This window comes from Fusarium falciforme, chromosome 1 (genome assembly GCF_026873545.1).
Source record: "Fusarium falciforme chromosome 1, complete sequence".
Lineage (NCBI taxonomy): Eukaryota > Fungi > Ascomycota > Sordariomycetes > Hypocreales > Nectriaceae > Fusarium > Fusarium falciforme.
Genome location: NC_070544.1, coordinates 3,825,961 through 3,851,044, shown reverse-complemented (window position 1 = coordinate 3,851,044; position 25,084 = coordinate 3,825,961). Strand labels below are relative to the sequence as shown.

Genomic DNA, 25,084 nt, shown 5'->3' with positions numbered 1-25,084 from the left:
TTGCCGTTCGCTGTTGTGCTCTTGGACAGTCTTGGCTTGTCTCGATTTTGTCTAGCGAGGCGGGCCTCTGCTTTTGCTTTGTGTTTGCCAGCGACAAAGATACCTCTTTTAATCAAACATTTTCTTAAAAAAAGTGTGCAACCGTGAAATTGTTTCAATCGGAAACTTGCATTGGTTGTATTTGTCGATAATTGCTGCTGCCTCTTGTGTTGCTGCAATTTGCTGTTGTAGGCTACACAAATTCTCTCTCACCCACACCACGGATGATGCTTCAAATTCTGCTGCCTGAGTCGGACTCTCTTCTCAACAACGCAACAACGATCGGCCGCCATCAGCCATGACCATCATCAAGTCGCGCACTCAATAAAAGCCAATATCAATCTCCCTAAATAACCGTCATCATGTCATCCTCCCACCGAATTGGGCAGCGCGTCTCCTACGATGGAGCCCTCTGCACCGTGAGGTTCGTCGGTGAGGTCGCAGGCACCACGGGTACCTGGCTCGGAGTGGAATGGGACGACTCGGCCCGGGGCAAACATGACGGATGCCACAAGGGCGTCCGATACTTTACATGTAACGCGAGATACCGGTCTAGATTTCTCTCTGGCTGACTGACGACCCGGCCACAGGCAAATCAAAGTCCCCCACCGCTGCATCCTTTGTTCGGCCTTCGCGCCCTGCTGACCCGCCGCGGCACTTTCTGGCAGCCGTCAACCACAAGTACGCCTCCGAGTATACCCTTCCCGACGGCCGGAGGGCAGCCGAGGAGATCATCTTCTTCGGGAAGCGTGCAGAGGAGGTCGGCTTCGAGAAGATCCGAAGGAAGCAGGCCAATGTGGCCGAGCTCACCGTCGTCATCCTTGAGGACCTGCAGGTCGCTACCCCGAGGGCTGAGGATGAGGAGGAGGGCGTCATAGCCAAGACGTGTCCCAAGATCACCCAGCTTGACCTTAGCCGCAACTTGTTTGAGCGGCTTGACCCTGTGCTCGACATCTGTCGTGAGCTGCCAAACCTTCAGCATCTGAGCATCAAGTGTGTCCCCTTCCCGGTCTGTCGCAAACAGCAAACAACGCACTAACACGATCCTAGTGGAAACCGTTTCCAAGATGTTCTGGACAATCAAACCACGGGTGTGATTGATGGCGTCAAGGAGTTGTCGCTTGAAGAGACAATGCTGAGTTGGGAAGAAGTCTGCCACATCGCCGTCAAATGCCCCATCCTGGCTGCACTTGATGCTGGTTCAAATCACCTTCATAGCCTCCCTCCTGTCAACTTTGGAACTCTTGCATCTACTCTGACTTCAATCAACCTTGAGATAAACGAGTTTACGACACTTGCCGACATCAGCACCCTCACAGCTCTCAAGGCCCTCCGCAACATCCACCTCAAAGGGAACAACATCTCGGCTGTCGCACCAGAAGGCTCTGAAGGTCCCATGTTCTCCGACTCTGTCCAGTATCTCGACGTTTCCTACAACAACATCCAGTCATGGACCTTTGTGGATCAGCTACCCAAGCACTTTCCAGGTCTAACAGGTTTGCGGATTGGACACAACCCATTCTACGATGCAGCCGACATCGATGCCAAGGCTTCATCCGCAGAAGAGTCTCACATGTTCACCGTGGCCCGTCTTGCCTCACTCAAGTCTCTCAACTTTAGCCAGGTCACGCCTGCTGACCGCACCAACGCCGAGATGTTTTACCTCTCTCGTATTGGAAAACAGCTCGCGGCCGTGCCAGAGAATGCAGAGGCGGAAGTTTTAGCCCATCATCCTCGTTATGCTCAACTTTGCGAGATGTATGGCGAGCCAACCATCAACCGCCGGTTAGCGGTCAACCCTGCATTTCTTGAAGCTAGGTTAGTTACAGTTGGTTTCCACTTGGGCAAAGGCGAAGAGAAGGTCACACAGATTCCCAAATCATACGACATCTACGCTGTGAAAGGAGTTGCTGGAAAACTATTTGACATGTCTCCCCTCAAGATGGGACTCGTCTGGGAGACTGGCGAGTGGGATCCCGTGGCCGGCTTCGATGACCAAGAGGGAGACAGCAGCGACGAGGAGGAAGCCGAAGAAGAGAGGGAACGAAAAGGGATAGACACACACGCCGCGGAGGATAGCTCAGGCAAGGCAGGACGATGGGTCAAGAGAGAGGTGGAACTCAAGGACGGGCCCAGACAGCTGGGCTACTGCGTGGACGGGTTGGATGTCAAGATCCGCGTGGAGGTTCGATAGTTGGACAAACCCTCCGCGAAACTGCATGTGTACTGGCTTCGTGTTTGTCTATTGCAAACTGTGAGTGCCTGTGAAACAAGACACGCAAGATTGACAATCCAAGAACAGTCCTCCTATATATAAAGACAGAGATCTCCCAGGAATATTGCGAGTTGTCGTCTGCTAAACACGTTCACTCATTCCACATCAAAAGCTCTCCAAACTATGACTCCCAGGCCTCTATTCTTTCTGATCAGGCCTGGCCTGGAGCAAATCACTCCCAACGGCCAGGTTCTCGTCCGTCCTGGAACAGCTGTTCCTCTCATCCCCGCTGACATGCTCCCCGAATGGCTGGAAATCATCGGAGTCCCCCGGTATCTGCCCCAAGAGCGGACAGAAGACATGATCAACCTGGGACCCTTTCACGCCGAGGCCGGGACTTACCAGTTGAAGTTTGCCTCTATCTCAGATGATAGCGAAAAGGAGCAGTTGTACTCCGACGACGATGCCTCGACCACTTGCCCTTCCAAGACCGAACCCAGCTCTTCCCCGCCACCTTCTGAAGCCGGCGAGCTTGAGGACAAGGCAAAGCCTACACTGGCCTTGCCGGCTCCAAAGAAGCTCAAACCCGCGCAGGGCCTCGCCTCGAGCCGGCACAACCCCCTCAACAACAGCCAGGAGCTAGAGCACACAATGACTACGTCGCCGACTCCAGTTATGACATCCCCGTGCCGACATTGGTGCCGCTACGGGGCGTGCAGATGGGGGCTCTCATGCCGATTCAAACACGCCATGCCGACGACACCCGAGGGTCTCGCAGAGGTTGGACTCGAGACGTTCCCGGACTGGTGGCTCCAAGCACGGGGTGTCATGCCAATGCCACCAGAGGTGATTCGTGCCGCAGAAACGCGCAAGTCGGTCAAGAAGAGGAAGCAGAAGGTGGTGTCTCAGCGTCAGGTCAACGATGGTGGACAGCAGGGGCAAAAGATTATGAATCGACCAGTGGTGGATGCCAATGTGACGGTGGTCAGAGAGATCAAGGGTGGACAGAAAATGGAAGCAGCGGAAGGGATGCTAATTGAGATCTAAGTCCATGATAGGACAAGGTTGTAGCTGTGATGTCGCAATTGAGATAAAGATGCGCATGTGGGATATTATCGTGTGTATATTCTAGCCTAACGTCGTCATAGACGGGTCTCGTGTTCCCCTGTATCCAAGATGCAATCGCTAATTATTTATACATAGTAATTCTAGGTGCCAACTCTCCTACTATGGTCGTCGGAAAGGGTGGGCTTCTGTATTCAACACATACTCATCTAGGTTCACCAAGTCTGGGGGTGAGAAGATGAGGTAAAAATACTTGAGGGTCTCGGATAGCCAGAAACTCTGCGTCGATATGTTAGCATACTGACATCAATCACTAACAAGGGGGTTTACTTACCTCCATCGAATCGGTTTGGGCAGTCTCTGTATTAGTGACATCCTCGATGGCCGCATTGGCATGCGGGGTGGTGGTGTAGCGGACGATGGCTTGGAACATATCCCACGCCATGTCCTGCCACTGGGGATCGGCCGTGATCCGATACATAATGAAGATGCTCTCGATGGCTTCCGGCCGGAGGATATATCGCGGGTCCCGGGCATTCCGAAAGCCTGGGGAGAGAGATTCCTTCTCAGGGACCCATCGTTCCTTTTCCCATTCGCACGGCTCGAGGGTCGGGCAAGACACAAGGTTGAAAATCTCGGGCATCATGCCCGTGGGAAATGCCTTGTATGCCCACCCGCAGCCTCGGGCAAGTCTCTCTCCAATATCAACATGCTCCTCGATGTTTAGGAGCTTTCCGGCCAATGCAAACATGCCTCCGGCAAAGCAGGTGAGATGTTGACTCTCGGTGACCAACTCGGCCTTGTCGTCGTTGACGTGAACGTCACCAGAGAATAGAATGTCATCCTTCTCTGGTAGCATAGGTCGGTAGAGAAGATGCTTGATGACGGTATCAGAGGCCATACGATACATAGACTCGTAATTCGTATCCAAGCCGCCCAGTAGCGCGTGCATCTTCGGTAGATACTCATAAAGGGAGTCGGCTAGTGCTCCGAGGGAGAAGGTGTTGTCGTTTGCTTGCTCATTCTGAAAGTTGAGGCAGAGAGGCCACATTCCCGGTAAGCGCGTGTCGTTCTGGATTGTCACCAGGAACTGCGTCACGCGATCTGTAGCATCGTAGAACTTGGGATCGCCGGTGAGCTGCGAGAGCTTTGTGAATTCCATCACCAAGGAGCTAGGGGACGCAGACGGGTCGTGGACGCCGGCAACCTGCTTTCCAGTCCGGGCGTCTTCAAAGTTGAGCCAGAAGCCAGGCAGACGATTGGGGGTGTCAAAGGCGACGTAGAGCATCTCGCCGAGTTCGACGGCCTTCTTGAGTAGAACCTCCTCGCCGCTTAGTTCGTAGGCGCTAAGAAGACCTCCAAGGTGACGGATCGTCGTCTCAAACAAGTTGACGGCGCCATCGTGAGTTTCACCCCAGTTGAGCGTGGCAGCCGCTTGAGCAGCCTCATTGAATTCCTCCTTAAGGTCCATAATCCAAAGGGTGTCCAGAGAATCCACTAAGGTTGCCGCCCATCCTCCAAAGGTGTCCTTTCCATTGGCGGAGATGGGCGTCAGCTCATCCCTCATCCATGCATACTGCTTGTATGACCTGTAGCTGCGTAGAAACTCATCACGGACGGCCTTTTGGCGGCTCTTGGTAGTTGAAGTTAGGTGGAATCTGCCCTGGTTGGCCTGGACTTGGGGTAACTTGCGAGGCTTATCCGTCGGCAAGGGCTTGATGGATGAAGGAGGATGAAATTGCGGCAGAGTAGACCAATTGAAGGAGCTTGGTATAAACTCCAGGCCGCTCGTCTTAGGCGCAGACAAAGACGCAGAAGTAGATAGAAGGTGCCAAAGCAATATTATCCCGGCAAAAGCGGCGACCAGCGCCGTGCTTGGCGATAAGGATGGTTGCGAGAGCAAGATCATAGTGTATCAAATAAGCTTGCAGTAGAAGAATTTAAGAAAAGAGAGAAAGTCGACAACTCGTCGACGGGAAATGAGAGACGCTTAGAAATGGAACTATTTGGTCTGGCCCTGGGTAGTTGGGGGAATTAGTACGTCGTGTATCTGCCCCCGACTCCCCGAGGAAGGGCCCACGTGAGGAACATGGCGCTTGTGAATTGCCGCCGGCCGCAGCCGCAGGATGCAACCGTTTCGATTAAAAAGCCCATACGGATGTGACGAATTAGTACTTTGTAGGCCTTCTTCATTGAACACTTGCATGCCCTCGTCGACTCCCTCAGCAGATCCGGCAGTGACTACGGGTCCTAAAATGTGATCACGCCCATCTATTGGCTGGCTGCAAGGCAAGCCATAGTGGGTGCAGACGGGCGCTAGCAGCGCAGAGCCAGTAAAGAACCATACACAGGTCTTGGCGGATCCGCAGTTCCTACCGGATCTGCTGCGGGACGGGAGCGATACGGGAGATATCCCTGTTGAAACACGGGTATGCACTCAACTTGTCGCTCGTTACTACCTGACAACGTGGAAATTACCTCTTTGAACAGCGCTCCGGGCGCGTAATAGGCTTTGAAATGTGCAGGCTTTATGGTGTTGGTTGTGTCTCTTTGATCCTACGTCGCGGTCGTGATCCACAGCTGAGAAAGCCGGCGATACTGGGGACTCCATCGATGGTTCCCTTGGGCAGATCGAGGACAAGGTGAGAGACGTCTACGACGACTACACAGGCACTCTGGGCTGTCACCATCTCGGACATCTGGGTCAGCTTCCGTGATGGCTCTGAAGAGAGCATATTTCCTTCCAACAATGCGTTACCATGCTGTATCGTCCCCAAGAGGCAACTCCTTCTCGAGGCGCCAGGCGCGTACGTTGGCAAGTGACTGGGTTCAAACACACAGACCCCATACGGCCTCCACTGGTCAGCACGTTCTTTGATGCAGATAAAGTGCACGCCGATTCCTTAATCTTGACTATCAGGTGCCAACCAACACTCTGGTTAGAGTCGTTGGCGAAATCACCTTCCACCTCGATCCGGGTCCGCAGATCCGGGTTCCAAGCGACCAGTACATCGCGCCCTTTGTAGACATCGATCGCAAAAGGGCTCAGGCTACGAAGCACAACGCCATAGAGCTCTGGATGAATGGTGTTACCGACCAGCCCGCGAGTCTTTGACGAGGACACTGCCAATAAGTTCGTGAAGCTACCAGCGGGGTGATCCAACCATCTGTCATCTGTTAGTGCAACATCAACAAAAGAAGAGGAGACGCCGGCCGAGGAGCGGGAGGAAGGAGCCTCTGCTCCCCCCGGAGCCGTCATCGGTGGAGCAGTCGCCGGCTCCGTAGTCCGACTGGATGTAATTGGTCTGGGAATCTTCTTCATCCTCCGCCGAAGAAGAGATGCCAGATCAAGTAATGAAGCTGTTGCCGACCAAGGTACAGTCATTAGAATACGCGCCGAGATATCTGCCTGTGGCCCGTCACAAGAAATGCCAGTGTCCAAACTGATGCCCCTGGAGATGCAGGGATAGTCTCACTTTGCAAATGAGATGGATGGCAACACGTATTATTCTATCCAAGGACGGAAATGAATGAAAGACTCACGAACTTGATAAATTTTGAGTAATGGTCGGGATTTCATATTTTGTGTCAATGTAGGCATTTACTCGTTGATACAGTAGAAACGTTGTTGGTGACGGTTTTTGGTGAATCTGATCTGCTTGCTCCATATAGACGTCATACTACCCTCCTCGACAAGTAGATGCCATTTAACAATCAATCCTAATAGATGGGATCAACTATTTCCATTGCGGGTTTATAGAACCTAGCCTTGCTCCTATCTCCATGCTCCTTGCATTAGGCGGAACTTGCCGGCGGGTCTCGGCACGCGGCGTGGAGCTTGACGGGTTTATCTAACCAGGCGAGGCTGTAAACCCGACAATGATACACATGGAGTTACACCCAAGACCGATGGAAGGATTAACGAAGTGAATATAAAATGGATGTTTATATCGTTCAGGATAGAATCATTTAGCAGCAGCATCAGTTAACAATTGACTTCCAACATCTCCTCTACATCTTAGCTTGTACTTCCAAGGACCTTTATTCAGTTGCCACCTCATTCATACCAAGTCCAATATGCCTCAGATTCTTGGAAAGGAAGTCGGTGCCCTTGGCTATGGCCTCATGGGTATGAACTCACTGTACTCAACCCACATGGCATCTCAACTAACAACCCACAGGCCTCACGTGGCGTCCTACTCCTCCCCCTCTGGACCAGGCTATCGAGGCCATGCGCACTGCCCTCGAAAACGGATGCAACGTCTGGAACGGCGCCGAGTTCTACGGCACTCCCGAGTACAACTCCATGACACTTCTCAAGCACTACTTCACCAAGTATCCCGAGGATGCTGACAAGGTCTTCCTCGTCATCAAGGGTGGTCACGATCTCGACAACCACATGCCCAACGGCACACCCGAGGGCATCCGGCGATCTCTTGACAACATCATCAGCCAACTCGGTGGAACTAAGAAGGTTGATGCCTTTGCCTGCTCGAGAAGAGACCCTAACGTCTCCCTCGAGGAGACCTTTGGCGTCATCCAGAAGGAGTACATCGACACGGGTAAGATCGGTGGCATCTCTCTCTCCGAGTGCAGCGCCCAGACCATTCACGAGGCTGCCAAGATCACCAAGATCGTTGCCGTCGAGGTTGAGCTGAGCATGTTCTCCATCGACATCCTCAGAAACGGGGTTGCCGAAGCTTGTGCTGAGCATGACATCCCAGTTCTGGCCTATGCGCCTATTGGCCGTGGTGTAAGTAAAACCAGCTTCATGCAAACAGCTCTAGTTCTAATCACTATCATAGATGCTCTCTGGTCGATTCAAGGATGCTTCCGAGTTCAAGGAATTGGGTATTGTCTCCATCATGCCACGCTTCCAGCCCGAAGCCTTCCAGCACAACCTCAAGCTCGTCCAAGAAGTCGAGGCTCTCGCCAAAAAGAAGGACTGCACCCCAGCCCAGCTGGCAATTGCCTGGGCGAGGGGGCTCAGCAAGCGCCATCATCTACCTACCATCATCCCCATCCCGGGAGCCAGCACAGCGGCCCGAGTCAGGGAGAACACTCAGTACTTCCAGCTCACCGAGGAGGAGATGCAGGCTATCCGGCCACTGGTGGACAGCTTTGAGGCTGCTGGTGCCCGTTACCCTGCGGGAGTGCCCATGGAGACCTAAAAGTAGTTGGAAAGGGAATCTGTTGATGAATTAGCATGCTATCTAGGATATACCAGACAACAATTGCAAGAGATTGAATATTTTCAGCTAGAGTTTGTCCACAGGATGCCAAATTGGCATTCAGAATTGCAGAATTCATAAAAATGAATGCCATCATGAAATGTTCAATGAGTCGCGAGAAGAAGAAAATGACTTACCAATGCAACTAGTCACCGCCATTCAACGTGTCTGGTCACAAGGTCAGACACGAGAAGGCGATGAACCTCCAGCAGCTGAGCAGTGCTGAGCGGCTGGTGCCTGTCTCATCTCCGGTGGTTTTTTTGGAGTAGGTAAGAGGTAGACAGAGGACAGTTGTTGAGGCTCAAGCGAAAAGTTGGTAAACATTCAGGTGGATCTGATGCACGTGACGTTCAATCTCATTGGGACTGGTGAGGATGACAGGGGGCTTGCCTGTCAACAGACGAATTCAAGAATAAATTACATGGTGTGAGTTGATAGAGTTCTATAGACTCTAGATTCCTAGATAAAGGCTCCAAGAATGTTAGTTAGCTGGCTTCGTCCAATAAAGCCTGGAGAGTAGTGTCTATACTTGAGTGATCGGGATCGGGACCTGAACAGCTTCAGAATGCATGATTAGACAGCCTCGATAATTCTCACAGGATATAAAATCTCACGGGGTATACAATCATCTTCTCTGGTCAACTACCTGAAGACACAAGAAATGCGCCCACTATGCCGCCAATACTCCAACACACGTCCTTAATCCATCAACGCGCCATTCGACCCTACGGCTTCAAGTCTATTCACAAGCTTCTTCACGTTTGCCCAGTCCTCATTCTTCAAGCCCTCCTTGCCTCCCAGACCGCTGGCCACCTCAAACACTGTGAGGGATCCGTCGATACCACCAGTGGCAAGACGCTTTCCATCGTTGGGCTCCCATGCCACCTTGTTCAGACTCTTTGAAAGCATGGTTCTACCGTCCTTTCGAGCACTGGGTGATATCCGCGACACAGGTTCCTCAGTTTCGACAGCGATATCCCAGAGCTCGAGCCAGCCGGCACCGTCTACCAAGGCAAAAATGTTGGGCTTGACAGGTGACCACTTGGCGTCGTAGACGACATCCTCGCGCACAAAGTCGATCAGGGGTGAGATAGTACCATCCCCAGAGCCAATGGTGGAAGTTGCTGCAGGTGCCCGAACCTTCCAGAGCTTCACGCTCCAATCCAGTGATGAAGAGATGACCAAGTCACCCAGATCCACTGGACCTCTGGCAGGATGGAAGTCGACTGACATGACAGGTGCAGTGTGTCCCTTGTAGCTGATCTTCTTGTCCACGCCGGCCTTGGCACCAGCTCGGTCGTATCGATGGCAGGGGAAGATGGTGCCCTCCTCGCTACCGACGAGGAAGAATGTAGGATCTGTATCCGGGAAAGAAAGGCACGTCGGGCTCACATCTTCAACAGCCACCTTGGCCTGGCTGGGGTTCTTCAGCTCGAGCAACTCCTGAGGCTGGGCGAACACGTCCATGGTCCAGCCACACACAACGCCATCAGTTGAGCAAGAAATGATGTTGTTGGCGTTTTGAGTACCAACGATATCGACCGAATAGATAGGATGAGCGTGTCCATATCCGGTCAAGGGAGTCTTTTGAACGGGTGCCGCCTTTGCTCTTGTATCCCAGAGCAACACTTGGCCACTGTATGAGCCACCGATGATGAGGTTGTTGTGGTAAGGCGAGAACTTTGCCGTCAGGATATCCGACTGCGCTGTAAAGACGTATTCTGGGCGATCTTGCATGTGAAGGTTCCAGACCTGAACCAAGCCATCAGGTTCGTGGGGCGCCGTTGGGTTCTTGGTGTAAGATGCGAGAACGAGCTCGCTAAATTTGGGCGAGAAGTCGATTCCGCTGATCATGCGCTTCTTGGACCATCGATCATCAAAGAATTGAGCCACCTCCTTCACCCTATGCTTTCCGCGGCCGCCGGTGTTGCCAGTTTCCTCGTCTTCGTCCTCGACATCTTGGCCTTGTAGCGCATAGTCGGTAAGGATATCGTACGTCTCTTGATCAAGGGCTCTCTCAATCACTTTGGTAGACTTTTCCAGGAAGTCGACAAACTCGTCTGACTGCGCCACGGCGTCGAGTTCTTCGGCAGTGAGATTCCTTGAAGGATAGTTCATCGACGTGCTCGGGGGTACCACGCCATCGGTCAGGAACTCCTTTGTCGCCCTTAGTTCTTCCTCCACCTCTTCCCTGATCTTCTGTCGGAGCTCCTCCTCTCGATCCCGTTCTCTCCTGCTCAGCCTCTTGCTGGGCGTCGAAGTTGCTACGGGTATATCATCGGCTTCTGAAATGAGAGACTGAGCTCTGGTTCTGTTTGGGGTCGTCCATTCCTCAGTTGTTTGAACACCTTTACTGTATGAGAAGACCTCTTTTACGGGAGACGGTGGGCACTCGAAGACGGTGGTGAGGGGAACAGTGGTGAGGCTCGGGGGTAGGACAAGAGGCTGGATATGACCGGGAGAGGCGACTTCGGAAGTCTCGTTGCTGAGTTCGCCAGCACTCAATACGCTGTTCGGACGGCTGCCACGAGGGGCCGGAGAGGCAGCGCCTCCTGTGACGGTGGAGCCAGGTCTGCTGTCGCCCACCAAGCTGTTGATGAGCGATTCAATCTCGCGGCGGTTATCTGCTCTTCCGGGAGTCGGGGATATCAACTGCGGTGAAGAGACAATATGTCAACGAGGGGTTCCAATTCCAAGGCGGTGGAGGGTCAGGGGACCAACGTCGCTAGGGGTGCCTATGCTCGAGCGACTGGCGGTCGCCTGGCTGGCCCGAAGCTCTCTCTGCCGCTTAAGCTCTGCGAGCTTTGCTTTCTTTGCTAGGATTTCATCTCGACGTTGCTGCATGGTGGAGGTTCCACGGTCCCATCGCGGGACAGGTCGATCTCTGAGAAGCTATGGATGGCGGGATTCGCAGGTGATGGGGGGCGCAGAGGCGCAAGTCGTGGGCGGACGCGGTTTGATAGTAACACGAGAGAAAAGGACAAGTTGATCCCGGTGTAGCGTGGCGCGTCTTTGTGGTTAAGATCGCGTTGTTTGGAGTAATGATGCAGTGTATGGACAAAGTTGGTAAGTACTTTGAGTAGCTGCTGAATGGGGGTCCAATTGGATGCGACAGCCCGTCCAGCAAACTTGCACCCCGGGAGCCCCTGCACAGGGGACAAGTCAGGGACAGTGCTCAGTGGGAGTGCCAGGTGCCAATGGAACGGTACGTACCTGGAAGATTGAGATTCAGCCTGGCACGTGATCCCGTCGACCGGCTCACTGTCACTGGCTCCAGCTCCCGTCGTTCGCCCGAGCTCCCAGCCGCCAGCGGCTGCTTTTTTGGTTTTACAGCGAAACCTGGAAAAACTGCGACTTTTCCCGACGTCTTTTCAATTCTTCACCTCAAGCCGACGCACCTAATTCCCTCGAGCCACCCCCGACAGGGTCCATTGACAAGCCATTGTCGACCCACGACTATCGTCTGTACCGATCCTCTCGCTTTCCCACTCGATCGCGCAGTTTTTGCGACCCGATTCCCCAATGGCTTCGACCGGAGTGAACGTGCGTGTTATCCTTCCTTATCCACGCCGATTCGGCCGCCCGCTCGACCGTGTCCCGACCCCGAGCACTCGACAACGCCGGAAACGCGACCTTCTGGGCGGCACAATCGCCCCGTGCCTTGACGACGAGGCTAATTGAGTTATTTCCAGGTTTTGCGGTGGTCCGCCCTCGGCCTGGGCGTCTTCTACGGCTTCACCCACCAGCGGGCTATCTTCGCTGCCCAAAAAGCCGAGCACGCCCAGCACGAGTACGAGAAGAAGGAGAAGTTGATCCAGCAGGCCAAGGCGGAGTTTGCGAAGCAGAAGAACCCTACATCAGCTGCTGACTCTGGTATGTCGGCTCCGGCATCGTTGCCCCAATCTGCCCCCCTAGGGAGCAATGGGAGGGCGGCATTTTGCATCTCATGCATCCCGACCGTTGAGGATGCCCCGGGCTAACTCTGGACAGTGATTACCGACCCCGCGGATCCCAAGTTCGACCTCGAGAAGCTGCTGCTGAAGGTTGCCAAGGAGAACCCTTAAGATGGGGTCGTGGCGAAGGGAAAAGCGTAAGAGTGGATGAGGCGGAAGAACAGATGGAAAGTCACGGGCGAAAAGGTCGGCCAACCGTAGGGAAACAAATCCACCGGAGGCATAATCCGAGCCTCGAGCCTCGACTCAAGACTCGGTGTATGATTTGAGGATATACGTGGCGGTCCTGCATAGATGTTTCCTTAGGTCCCTGCTACACAAGTGTACGGGTGTACAATATAACAACTTTAGACGACAAAACGTCAATGGCTTGGTTTACAACTTGCTGCACCTGGATTGTCTGGAAGTGAAAGGAGTACAAGCTGGCACCGGAGCTGGTCTTTGCCATTGAGATGATGCAAAGGGCAGAGAAAGCAATTGAGCAATATTTCAGGCATATGATGAGCTGCAGGTGCCAAGACAGTCAGCAATTGTCATTTTGACCTTCAATGGGCGAAATCTCCTTCAATGGACTCCCCCAAACTAATTGAATAGCAAGCAGCTGTGCCATCACTCCCCCTCTCGGCCGATTCATCAGGTTGACGTAGAATGACCTGGTCGTCATTGGATAACTGAGCTCCTGGGGAAGAGCCGGCGAAACTGCGGCTCCGGCGGGCGCCCCGGCTGTGCAGTGGAGGGGAGGGGACGGGGCCACGGGGGGACGCGCGCTGCCTCATAAAAGGAAAGAGAGGTACGTACCTCAAACGGCCCCATCCACCTTCCTCCCCCTGTGGTGTGTGTGGCCACAGCTGGCATAAGCTCCAAGCTGTCCTTCTTGCTTCCCCAGTGGAGTTTCAACATCTCGGGCCCGTCTCGTCTGTCTTCGACAAGTTGCATCAACTCCAAGGGGCAACCATCGTCGACAATCGCAGCTCATCATGGCGGCCAACAACCAAGATGTGCTTTCCGCGGTGACCGGCAAAGACACGAGGACCCTGCTTAGGGTCGTTATCCTTCTTCTCATTGCCGGCGCTGCCATTTCCAGTCGTCTTTTCTCTGTGATTCGTAAGTCTTTCCCCTGCCCATGATACACGCACTGCACTGTGGGAGAAGCTCTCCAGCGCAGGCTCTCGATGAAGAATCGGCTGCTAACTCGTTTCGCGCAGGTTTTGAAAGCATTATCCACGAGTGTTAGTCCATCCCCAGATACTAACGAGGCGTCGAAGCCGTCGAGCTAACCCCATGATAGTCGACCCGTGGTTCAACTTCCGAGCGACGAAATACTTGGTCGCCAATGGATTCTACAAGTTTTGGGACTGGTTCGATGACCGGACATGGTATCCTCTCGGGCGGGTTACCGGAGGCACCCTCTATCCTGGTCTCATGGTGACGAGCGGCGTCATCTACCACGCCCTTCGCTACCTCACTGTCCCCGTCGACATTCGAAACATTTGCGTTCTTCTCGCCCCTGCCTTCTCGGGCCTGACTGCCTACGCGTCCTATCTTCTCACCAACGAGATGACCACCTCGCCATCCGCTGGTCTTCTTGCTGCCATCTTTATGGGAATCGCCCCCGGTTACATCTCGCGATCCGTTGCTGGCAGCTACGATAACGAGGCCATTGCCATCTTCCTCCTCGTCTTCACCTTCTTCCTCTGGATCAAGGCTCTCAAGCTGGGTTCGATGCTCTGGGGCGCGCTCTGCGCGCTGTCCTACGGCTACATGGTCGCCTCATGGGGTGGATACGCCTTCATCACATGTCTGCTGCCGGTGCACGCCCTCACTCTGATTGCCATGGGCCGATACAGCACTCGCCTGTATGTCAGCTACACAACGTGGTACGCGCTGGGCACGTTGGCTAGCATGCAAATTCCCTTTGTCGGTTTCTTGCCTGTCAAGACTAGCGAGCATATGCCTGCGCTAGGTATGATACATCTAAGAGTACCAGCTGTGTTCCAATGCTAATCCTTCTCCAGGCATCTTTGGTTTCGTTCAGTTGATCGGCTTCATCCAGTACGTTCGATCTGCCATTTCTGGCAAGCAGTTCCAGACTTTCGTTTACACTATCTTGTTCGCGGTATTCGGTGTTGGCGTCGCCGGCGTTGTCGGCCTGACCTCCCTTGGATACATTGCCCCCTGGAACGGTCGATTCTACTCTCTGTGGGATACCAGCTACGCCAAGATTCACATTCCCATCATTGCCTCCGTCTCGGAGCACCAGCCTACCGCCTGGCCATCTTTCTTCTTTGATCTCAACTTCCTCATCTGGCTCTTCCCTGCCGGTGTTTACATGTGCTTCCAGAACCTGCGGGATGAGCATGTCTTCGTTGTCGTCTACTCTCTCTTCGCCAGCTACTTTGCCGGTGTCATGGTCCGTCTCATGTTGACGCTGACCCCTGTCGTCTGTGTTGCTGCCGCCATTGCGGTCTCTCAGGTTCTCGACACTTATCTTCAGATCAAGACTCCCAGCCCCGAGGATGTTGCCAAGGCTGGTGACGCCTCTAAGACTGCCAAGGGTGGTCTGCGAGCGACGCAGAAGCCCAAGGTTGGCATTTACACGACTCTCTCCAAGATTGTTGTGACTGCTGCCATGACCGTCTACCTGCTCATGTTTGTGACTCACTGCACCTGGGTCACCTCCAACGCCTACTCGTCGCCCTCGGTCGTTTTGGCCAGCCGAATGCCTGATGGTAGCCAGCACATCATTGATGACTACCGAGAGGCGTACCAGTGGCTTCGCCAGAACACCAAGGAGGACGCCAAGATCATGTCGTGGTGGGACTACGGTTACCAGATTGGTGGCATGGCGGACCGCCCTACTCTGGTTGACAACAACACGTGGAACAACACGCACATCGCGACGGTGGGCAAGGCCATGAGCTCCCGTGAGGAGGTCAGCTACCCCATCATGCGCCAGCACGAGGTCGACTACGTTCTCATTGTGTTTGGTGGTCTCCTCGGATACTCGGGAGATGATATCAACAAGTTCCTCTGGATGGTCCGTATTGCCGAGGGTATCTGGCCCGATGAGGTCAAGGAGCGCAACTTCTTCACGCCTCGCGGCGAGTACAAGGTGGATGCCGATGCCACCGAGACAATGAAGAACAGCTTGATGTGAGTATTACTCTTGTTTTAGGGGAAACCTGATATTGACAACTATTCTAGGTACAAGATGTCGTACTACAACTACGCCAACCTGTTCCCCGCTGGCCAGGTTGCTGATCGCGTGCGTGGTGTCCGGTTGCCTGACCAGGGCCCGGTCCTCAACACGATGGAGGAGGCCTTCACCAGCGAGAACTGGATCATCCGCATCTACAAGGTCAAGGACCTTGACAACGTGGGCCGTGACCACGCGGCTGCTGCGGCGTTTGATCGTGGCCAGAAGAAGAAGAAGTCGCAGAAGAAGAGGGGCGCCCGTGTTCTCCGGGTTGACTAGATGGAGTTGAGTAGGTTTGCGCGGGATTACATAGGGAAAGGATAAAGGATGCCCATATGGGATGCATGTAGACAAAAGCGCATTCGAAATGTATATCACTGTATTATTTTGACTGAAGCTGACACGGAAGAGGCCGGGTTTCTTTGTGTTGGTGTGATGTAGTCGGCTCCCTATATAGCAGCCTACCGCATCCAGCTCCGAAGCGTCCGTTTGCTGCGATGTTACAGTTCATTGTCTTCAAACGCGAGAGACGGAGCAGACGGAGCATGACGAAATAGGATATTGTTTCTCAAAGACAAAGCGGCCGTTTGCTGTGATGAATTGTCAAGGCAATACGATGTAAACGGAGGATGAAAGGGATTGGGCAAGAGCGCAAGATGGGAAAATGAAAGAAGGCGCAACTAATGCAACTTCCTACGAGGCCATCTTTACTCGTCCTCATCTCTTTGAACTCACATCTGTTCATCTTCATCTTTACACTCGCAACCATCTTCATCGTCACACTTCTTCGCCTTGAGTCAGCAAACAAAGCTTTCACCTCTGAGATTCCGCGGTCACGAAGCTTTGATCTCCCCGAGTTACGGCAAAAGATTCGACCGGAAGGCATTTAAAGTGATCGGTATATCAAGAATATCGGGCACGAGTCATTGTGTCAGCCTCTGCGGCCTTTACGGGAGCATTCGGTGAGTTGGCTGGGTTGGGTGAAACGGCTGAGGATCGACACTGACTCCTATTTCCAGACTTGAGCAGCGAGGACACCAAAGAAACTGGCAAAGTTATCAAAAGCATTCTATCATCCAAGGTATGTCTTTGGATTTCCGAAAAACCGAAGGCCACCAGTGGTTGGTGGGTGGCAGTGCATACTGACAGCTGCCAGTTCCGCCAGCTGGCAACAGCTGTTCAGACAAGTCGACGCGCACACGGGCCCTCTAGCCAGGCAAACGAGATCCAAGAGTCCTGAACGCGTCTCTCTTGGTTATTGCGTGTTAAAACTTTCAATCTGAACCTCACATCTCCAACCTCATTCCTCCATCTCACCCCTATCATCTACCACCCACCACAGTCACTCATTTGACCTCAAACCGATCCGCCCCTAGACTTGTTTCTTCACCGAATAGACCGAAGCCACGACTTGTTTCGCCTTCTTGTGCTCCTTCTGGGTTGCTAAACTATGGGCCTTTTCAGCAAAGCTCGCGGCCGGCGTGGTCCGAATGTTGACCTCCTGGCGGCGGCCTTTGGCCTCCCATTTACGCCTGGCGGACGATCTGGTGGCAAGAATGGTCGCATCAGGATTGAATATGATTCTGGGGACGATGAAGAAGAAGAATTGGATTCACAGTCTGAGAGCTCTGCTCCCTCTGACGACGAGGAAGAGGTCCGCATCGAGAGACGTCCTTCACTGAGGAAGAGAGACAAGGAGAAGAACAAGAAGGAGAAGAAGAGCCTTTCCAAGAGACGACACTACCATCGCCACCATCGAAGGTCCTCCTCTTCCCTCTCCAACTCCAAGAGGTCCTCGGCCTCTTTCTCGACCTCTCGCCGGCCATCTGCCCACGCCATGCCCAAGCATGTCGTTGCTTCCCGTGTACGACCCTCAGCAACATTCCCGCCTCTCACACCCCTTCATGAGTCGGGAAACCACTGTACTATTCCCGCTTCGGCTTTTTCTGCGTCTAATCTTAATCAACCTTTTGGTGCTGTGCCCGTTCGGCCACAGCAACCAGTGTACTATCAAAACCCAGTTGCTTTTGTACCAAATCGACCATCGACTGTTCAGGTGCCGGTCCAGACGGCCCAGTATCTCACCAGCGATATTGCGCAACCTACCGCCGCGCCTCCTCGTTCCAAGTCACCAATCGAGAAATCCAAGGAGCGAAGCCATGGAAGCACCATTTCTGACTGGGCTGAAGACTCGGGGCCCTACGCCAAAGAACTGCAGCGCATTCAGAAGCGCATCGACGGAAAGATGACGGATCTGTCAAAGCAGCCGGCCAATCAGTTTCTACGTCAAGACCTTCGTTCTCTCCAAGACAAGCTCAACTCGACACTGAACAAGGCCATATCGGGCAAGGCCACGATGCATGCCAGACTCCCGTCGGCATCTACCACGCCCGGCTCTCCTCTGTTGAGACTCAAATCACCACAGTTTCCCTCCGAGAACACTCTTGGTGAGACCCGAATCACCCAGAGAGCCATTCAGCAAGAACTACAAAGCCAGGGAGATCAGAGCCCGGAGCGCGGTGACGAATTTCACTTCTGCTACTATTGCGGCGTTTCTCGCTCCGAAAGATTTCATAAAAAGTATCCCTACCCTCCGGATGGAATACGAAAGCTCAGTATCTGTGCGGAATGCCAGGACATGAGGGTCAAGCGAGGGGTGGCCGAGGGCTATCATTTTTGCTTCAGCTGCGGCTCTGCGCGATCTAGAGAGTTTCACAGGGAGCATCCCGTCCTCCCAGGCGAGCCCATCCTGCGAAACTATTGCGGCAACTGCCGGATGGAGGTCCAAGGCGAAATTGGCCTTGTCGAGATGTCTGTCCTTGGCACAGTGAGTTTCTACACGACAACTTTGGAACTCCTCACTAACAATATTTTTGAAGGGCTCTCCAGATAAAAGGACGCGGTGGACACCTCTCGAATCCGATCCTGATGACGAAGTCGACTCCATGGTCCCTCAGTGTGCGAGCACCCGTGGGCCGTCTCGTGTTAGAGATCAGTTTCTCAAGTCTCCAGTTCCGCATAGAAGAGCCCCCTCTCCTCGACGCTACGGCACAACGGACAAGAAACACCGCGACAGGGACCAGATTCACGAGTCCCCAGCTCCCAAGAGAGAGGCTTATTCTCGAAATCAGGAAGCTCGGTACAGAGAGCCTCGTGACAGACGCTCTGAGCCCCTTGGTCCTAACGACGCTCGTCCGAACCATCGAAATGTCTCCCCGCTGTCCCCGGATTATCCTACTCGTGTCACTGGATCTGCTAGCCGCAGAGCTCAGCGTCGCTCTTCTGGACAGATAGATGCCGAGTCTATTCCTCGACCCGAGAAGCCTGCCAACTATCGAGCACCTTACATCGAAGATCTCGCGCCAGGACATCGTTCTCGAGGACATACTCCCACTCCATTCGATGAATCACATGTGCGTGAGAGTGGTAGACCTTCGTCCCGTTTGACTAAAGAGAGATCGCCCATGGAGCACCCCGGACGGGCAAAGGAACAACCATTCGAGCATGCTCGACCTCGAGAGGCGTCCATCGAGTCCGATAGATCCGGTGACTCTATCCCGGCCTCATCCAAGTCGTCTGGCAGCAAGGCTGTGCGATTCAATGACTCTGTTGACATTCGAACGACTCTGCCAACAGATACTGAGGCTTCTGAGGCTGAGGCTGACACTCCTCTCGAAAACAAGAGATATTCTCGACCTCCCAGCTCGCCTCTGATCTCTCGCCAGAAGTCTAGTTTTCCCAACTCCCACGGAAAGGACAAGGATACCCGCGACTACCTTCACCCTCATCGTGATCGGTCTTCGATGAAGAGTCCGGGGTCAGGTTTCCGAACCCCTGAAAGCTTCAGAACGACGACTCCTTCTAAAGGATACTCTCAGGGCGCATTCAGCAGAGACTTTGATCGATCCGAAGACCGTGGTTTCTATTTTAACCCTAGATCTCCTCACGAGACCAAGTTTGCCGACGAGAGTGGGTTCCGAAGTCCATTTGCCTACACTGCCGACGAGTCCAAGGACACTCACAATCACTATGAGGAGTACTTGGAGTCTACTACTTCATTGCCATCCTTCCTCCCCTCGGGTGGCGGCTTCGGTTCCTTCTTCAACAAGTCCAAGAACAAGGCGTCGCCTCCCCCTGGAAGTCGGGCTAGTCCCTTTGGCCGCCACCAATCTGGCCACGACTTCAATGAGACTGCTGGAGACTACCAGGAAGGATTCGGCGCTTACAAGTCGGCCGACAGTTATGGGACACCCTGCCCAGGGCCTCAGCCTTACACGAACGTCAACACTGCCTTTACTGATGGCGACTTCTACACTTCAGCTGCAGACGATGCCGGAAGCAACCCTTACTACACGCCCCGCAAGCGTCGGTTCCCTGGGTTCTCCTTCTACAGCACCCCTGACGGCTGCTCTGAGAAGTCAGCCAAGCAGAGCAACCCTCCCAGCTCCCCTGGCAAGCCGGACGAGTTCTACTGGAACAACGGGTTCAACCCCGTCCCCATTGTTGAGGAGGCAGGTTCCTTCTTCGAGATCTCCTCTGATTGCGCGAATGATCTTCTTGGTAAGCTCGCCGAGATACACACTTGTATCATCTTTCCGTTGCTAACAGACAACTCAACAGAGTACCACACCCTCTCCGACGCCTCCTCCATCGAGACGGACGACGACGAGGATGGCTCCGACAGAGACTTTAGCACCTCGGACGAAGACACTGACGAGAACATTGTCACCGAAGGCAAGCTCGTACTTCATCCTACCTCGGGCAGCGATTCTGCCTAAGGCCTGGTGGCACTCAACTGGGTTCCATTCTCAACAATGTTACAACCTACACACACGCCCTGAAGCCCTGCTACAGAGGCACCCGTCTCAATAAGAGACGTGATGGCGAATATTTGACTTTTTGGAGGGGACTTATGAATGATATATGTTGGAAGGGTGAGAGTTGATCTCTGGACGGACATGGTGAACCTAGGGAATGAATGAGGTCATGACACTGTACTATTACTATTAATGCCGCGAGCGGCCATTGATGTATGATTAGTTTTCATCATCTAGACTAGCTCTTCGAGAAGTCAAGAGAGCCTGATGAAATAAACGGTTTGTCAAATCATTCACTAGGTGTCGCTTGTGACTTATTACAAGTACCCTGTCTCATGAGAACACGTCAAGTGCTGTGATAACAACCACTTGTTCACCGCACAACAGACACAAACCCATTTACATCATATATCATTTTCTATTTATGTTGTTTTTCTGTCTTGACCCATGTACACCCCCACAAAGTAAGTCCCTAACCCATCCATGCCGAGTTGCCGTCCGTCATCCGTTAGAGATGAGCCCATGAGCCCAAAGGCGATTCCAAATACCACTCAAGTATAACAGCAATCATGATTCTTGTCTTCGCCTGCCAAGGCCGTGCCCGATTACCCTTCCATAATGCTAATCCCACAAACACAGCCCGTTGCTCCTCCTATGTTCCCGAATGACGCGCTTGCTTTTCTGTGTAATGTGCCAAGAGCCCAATGATGAAGAAGCTCCTGGAGTCAATTTCGTAGTTCCGCCATTCTTCATGGCACGGGCATGGTGTTCTCCTTGTCTGGAGATAGACGAGACATTGGCGCTCCGAATACGTAGCTCGTCGGGGGCGCGCTTGCTGGTGAAGCCATTCGCGAAAGCGGCGTCTGTCTTGAGACCGTGGTAAGATATTCAATCGCCTCCAGTCGCTTCGCCTGGAATGCTCGACTGCGTTCACGCTCCCGTTCCACATGAATCAGACGTTCCTCCCAATCCGCCTTGATCTGCTCGCCCCTCTTCTTCCTCTCAGCCACATCCTTGATGCGCTTCTCTGTCTTCTGGCAAGCAGCGTCCAGCTTCTGGGCAAGGGCTGCGGAGGCCAGCCTCGGCGACTTATCCTCTCCACGTTCTTGGGCAGAAGCACCCCAGAAGCACCGAAAGACGAGCGTGGTTTGTTTGCCGTTGCCGTCTGAGCCCCAAATTGCTATCGAGTCCCCGTTATAGACTCGAGCCCAGTGATGTGCTGGTCCGCTGTGGTTCTTAGCATCAGACGAAGCAAGCAAGTAGCCATTGATGTGAATTCCAACTGAGGCCTTGGTCGAGATGTAGAAGCAGTACGAGTTCGGGTCTCCTCCATTGCGAAGCCACGGAGGGGGCACCTTGGCAGGGTCCTTTGCAGGGTCAAAGCCATCTCCGTCTCTCCAAAGAAGCAGTTTCAGTGCATACTTGGGTACTCGTGCATCCAACTTGTCCTCAAACACCTCAGTATTCGCCGGTCCACGCCCGAATGACACCAGTGTGTCAGTGACAGGAAAGGAGATGGGGAGACATGACTGAGGGTGGGACTCGAACATCCCGACGGCTTGTCTGTTGGGCTCCTCTTCCGGGACTGGCACAATGATTGGGTTGTGCACAGGAAGGGTGTCGGGGATCTGAGAGTTATCAACGGGAGCCGCAGTCGGCGGAAACTCCATCGCGTCATCAGTCGTGCCCTGATTCTCAAAAGTCAGAGGCATCCGCGAGTTTGACCGGCCTAGTGTAGCTCGTCCTCCTGTCCGTGGAACAGGGGGAAAGTATTTCATAGCCAGATCCCAGAGAGGAGTCTTTCCTGGCGCAAACTCCTCGCTCCTCTCAACAGCAGCCTTCTGAAAGGCGTTGTATTGAAGGTGAGTCATTTCCGGGTAGTTGAAATGCCAAGTCGCCTTGTCCTGCTCCCAGAAGCCCTGCTTGTTGTAGGGGCCGTCGAGTTGTCGTCCTGAGCCCAGTCTTTCGATCTGCGGCACTTGAGCCAGCAGTTTGTACTCCTCCAAATTCTCATTTGCCAGGTTCTCGATATTGTTCTCTGACTTGAGCCTCTTCATAGTGGGCTTTCCCACGGGTGTGCTATCAAACTCATCGCTTGTATCTTGTGAGGGGGGCTTGCGTTTGCTGGTGTTAAATTCTGCCGACTGCAGAGAGTAGTTCGAGGGTGCAAGGTTCTGCACGACGGAGTCATTGCCACCCAAGCTCTGAGAAGCCACGTCTTCCACCAGACTCTGCAGCTGATCATCCGACTGGTTCTGGGCGATAGAAATGTTGGTCTGACGATGAGTTCGGCGGTTCCTACGCCTTGGCGTGGCAGAATCGTCTGACTGATAGGCTTCGTCCACATCCTTGCCTAAAATTTCGGTTTGCCCTCCGCTGAGGTTGCTCGCTTGCAGGTTGAGCAGGTCTTCCGGGATAACTCCTGAGCTGCCAATTGCAGAGATGCCCACTTCGCCAAATAGTCTCGGTTGTTGTGTCTCTGGTCGCCCGCTGAAGTTCTCCTTTTCTGATTCCTCGCCCATGGAGTCGCTGATTCTGTCTTCCTCGAAGTGACGCTGCTGAAGCTGGGAAAAGTTTCCAAGCATATCCTCATCCTCTGAGATCTCATCAAACGATTGTGACGCGCTTATTACCGACTCCATGCCAGTGGACCACGGATGGTTCTCCAACTCCTTGACCGTTGCACGGTGCTCGGGCCGTCTCTGAAGCATTCTGCAAAGAAACTCGATGGCGTTTTCTGAAACGTCGTTTCGCTGCAGAGGCGTAATGTTCAATCGGGTCGTCATAATCTTGTGTAACAGCTCGGAATAGCTGATCCCGCTCTTGACGGGATAAGGAGGTGAGCCTGTCAAAGTATAGAATAGCACGCCGCCCAGCGACCAAATGTCAACCGCGTGGCTGTATCTCTGGCGGGGTGCGCGCCGCATCCTCTTACCTCGACTACGCACTCCGTTGTCGTCATACTCCTCGTACTCGGTGTACACCTCTGGGGCACAGTAAAGCAGCGTTCCGCAAAACGTTCGTAAGAAGGTCTGCTCGCTGTCCACCATTTTTGACAGGCCAAAGTCTGTAAGTTTGAGATCGATAGGGTTCAGCGAGTTGATGAGAATGTTGTCGGGCTTGACATCTCGATGAGTGATGTTGTTGGCATGCAAGTATCCCAAAGCGCTCAATAGTTGTGCTGACATGATCCGAACAACGCCTTCGGTCAAAGCTCCCTGGTCCGAGATGAGTTTGCCCAGATCGCCCCCTGGAACGTATTCCATAATGATGATGAGCAGCCGGTCATCCCATTCAAAGTGCTCTATATAGCGAACGATGTTGGGCTACAAACTCGCGGTCAGTTTCAGTAGGGGTATGAGAGCAGCCTCGAGAACTCACGTGTTGTACCCGCTGCATAATCTTCATCTCATTCTCAACCTTTTGGTCCAAAACGCCGTTCTTGATGAAGCGGCGCTTCTCAAGCTCCTTGGCCGCATAGGGCAGGCCGTCGTATTTGGAAGTTACCTTGTGAACCACAGCAAACGCTCCCTTTCCGATTGATCCGGTTCGATTGTACTTTCCAGAGCCAGTCCACTCCCGTTGAGTCTCTCTCCTGTTACGTGGTGATCGCGAGTTGGCTTGCGTGATCTCGCCAGTCCCTTCTCTCTTAAATCGAGCCTGGACGGGATCCTTGAAGAGGTCGACGTGACCGCCGGGCCCGGGAGTGATGGTTTCGGTCTGGTGCTTCAACTGATGGCGGACGAAGAAAGCTTCAACCTTGTCGGTATAAGCCTGGTCGTATTCATTATCACGACGCGGAATGCGGACACGGAAGGTAAGGTCCCTAGCCTCTTGGTGAAGGTAGACTTTGATGATGGAGCCAGAGGTCAAGACCCATTTTGTCAGGGGAGGATTAGTGTTTCCTCTGGCGTTCGGATTGGCATGGGCGGTCAGCAGGTTGCCGTCGGCCCAAGTACCGTTGGTAGATTGATCCTCGATCATGACCGAGCCATACTCGTTCACATAGATGCGAAAATGAATGTTGCTGACCCTCTTGAGCGGGTCGTGCTTGAAGACAATATCGCAACGCCCTGGATTGCGACCAAAGACGAAGCCGGCCGCAGGGTTGTTGAGCTGGGCTGAGAGACGCAAGATGATGGCATGGCTGCCGGTATTCGTCGGGTTGGCGAGAAAGCGACCGGCCTGGTCCTCGAAGTCGTAGTCCGGCTCGACACCGTCCGCTTCGTCCTTACCGATGATGTGAGGAGAGTCCTCCTGGACCAGACGCTGTAGCTCGAGGCGGGCCGAGTCGGAATGGGGGTAGAGTACGCATATTATGTCGGAGATGTCTTCGTCTGAGAAGCCCGAATTCTGCTTCCCGACTCGGCGCGGGTCGAGGACATTCTGTGTTGCTGTTGGGAGCCTAGGTCAGCCTGGGCAAGAGCTGGATCGAGTCGGAGGCGAAGCATACCTTGCGTGGGCTCGTCGCCGTCCATTGGGAGCGACCCGAGCAGCCTACGCCGCGAAGCAATGCCAGATTGCCGTTTTGGAAGTTATCGAAGGCTGCGACGGTGCAACGGGTGAGA

At 53.6% G+C, this 25,084-nt stretch overlaps 8 protein-coding genes and 1 pseudogene across 9 annotated transcripts, besides 1 other annotated feature; 6 read left to right on the top strand and 3 right to left on the bottom strand.

Annotated features, from left to right (window-relative positions):
* Window positions 1-401: 401 nt before the first annotated feature.
* On the top strand, window positions 402-2,233 carry NCS54_00108400 (CAP-Gly domain-containing protein; the record flags this gene model as incomplete). Its single annotated transcript, XM_053146718.1, has 3 exons — window positions 402-573; window positions 630-1,032; window positions 1,090-2,233. 3 exons carry the CDS (start codon window positions 402-404, stop codon window positions 2,231-2,233), a joined length of 1,719 nt encoding a protein of 572 aa, XP_053002693.1.
* A 204-nt stretch (window positions 2,234-2,437) lies between these two features.
* On the top strand, window positions 2,438-3,301 carry NCS54_00108300 (C3H1-type domain-containing protein; the record flags this gene model as incomplete). The annotated part of the gene is made up of 1 exon (XM_053146717.1): window positions 2,438-3,301. One exon carries the CDS (start codon window positions 2,438-2,440, stop codon window positions 3,299-3,301), a length of 864 nt encoding a protein of 287 aa, XP_053002692.1.
* Window positions 3,302-3,481: 180 nt separating this feature from the next.
* NCS54_00108200 (Alpha-1,2-Mannosidase) lies at window positions 3,482-5,228 on the bottom strand (the record flags this gene model as incomplete). The annotated part of the gene is made up of 2 exons (XM_053146716.1): window positions 3,482-3,598; window positions 3,654-5,228. 2 exons carry the CDS (start codon window positions 5,226-5,228, stop codon window positions 3,482-3,484), a joined length of 1,692 nt encoding a protein of 563 aa, XP_053002691.1.
* Window positions 5,229-7,396: 2,168 nt separating this feature from the next.
* NCS54_00108100 (Aldo-ket-red domain-containing protein) lies at window positions 7,397-8,490 on the top strand (the record flags this gene model as incomplete). Its single annotated transcript, XM_053146715.1, has 3 exons — window positions 7,397-7,448; window positions 7,501-8,072; window positions 8,125-8,490. The coding sequence occupies 3 exons, from the start codon at window positions 7,397-7,399 to the stop codon at window positions 8,488-8,490; spliced, it is 990 nt and encodes a 329-aa protein (XP_053002690.1).
* A 759-nt stretch (window positions 8,491-9,249) lies between these two features.
* Window positions 9,250-11,394, bottom strand: NCS54_00108000 (Hypothetical protein; the record flags this gene model as incomplete). Its single annotated transcript, XM_053146714.1, has 2 exons — window positions 9,250-11,202; window positions 11,272-11,394. 2 exons carry the CDS (start codon window positions 11,392-11,394, stop codon window positions 9,250-9,252), a joined length of 2,076 nt encoding a protein of 691 aa, XP_053002689.1.
* Window positions 11,395-12,072: 678 nt separating this feature from the next.
* Window positions 12,073-12,614, top strand: NCS54_00107900 (ATP synthase subunit e, mitochondrial; the record flags this gene model as incomplete). The annotated part of the gene is made up of 3 exons (XM_053146713.1): window positions 12,073-12,093; window positions 12,243-12,423; window positions 12,541-12,614. The coding sequence occupies 3 exons, from the start codon at window positions 12,073-12,075 to the stop codon at window positions 12,612-12,614; spliced, it is 276 nt and encodes a 91-aa protein (XP_053002688.1).
* An 860-nt stretch (window positions 12,615-13,474) lies between these two features.
* Window positions 13,475-15,978, top strand: NCS54_00107800 (annotated as a pseudogene). The gene is made up of 5 exons: window positions 13,475-13,607; window positions 13,709-13,732; window positions 13,792-14,466; window positions 14,519-15,656; window positions 15,708-15,978.
* Window positions 13,475-15,978: a sequence feature.
* Window positions 15,979-17,149: 1,171 nt separating this feature from the next.
* On the top strand, window positions 17,150-20,477 carry NCS54_00107700 (Hypothetical protein; the record flags this gene model as incomplete). The annotated part of the gene is made up of 3 exons (XM_053146712.1): window positions 17,150-18,526; window positions 18,579-20,259; window positions 20,320-20,477. 3 exons carry the CDS (start codon window positions 17,150-17,152, stop codon window positions 20,475-20,477), a joined length of 3,216 nt encoding a protein of 1,071 aa, XP_053002687.1.
* A 788-nt stretch (window positions 20,478-21,265) lies between these two features.
* On the bottom strand, window positions 21,266-24,994 carry NCS54_00107600 (Hypothetical protein; the record flags this gene model as incomplete). Its single annotated transcript, XM_053146711.1, has 3 exons — window positions 21,266-23,842; window positions 23,898-24,910; window positions 24,970-24,994. 3 exons carry the CDS (start codon window positions 24,992-24,994, stop codon window positions 21,266-21,268), a joined length of 3,615 nt encoding a protein of 1,204 aa, XP_053002686.1.
* Between the last annotated feature and the right edge of the window lie 90 nt (window positions 24,995-25,084).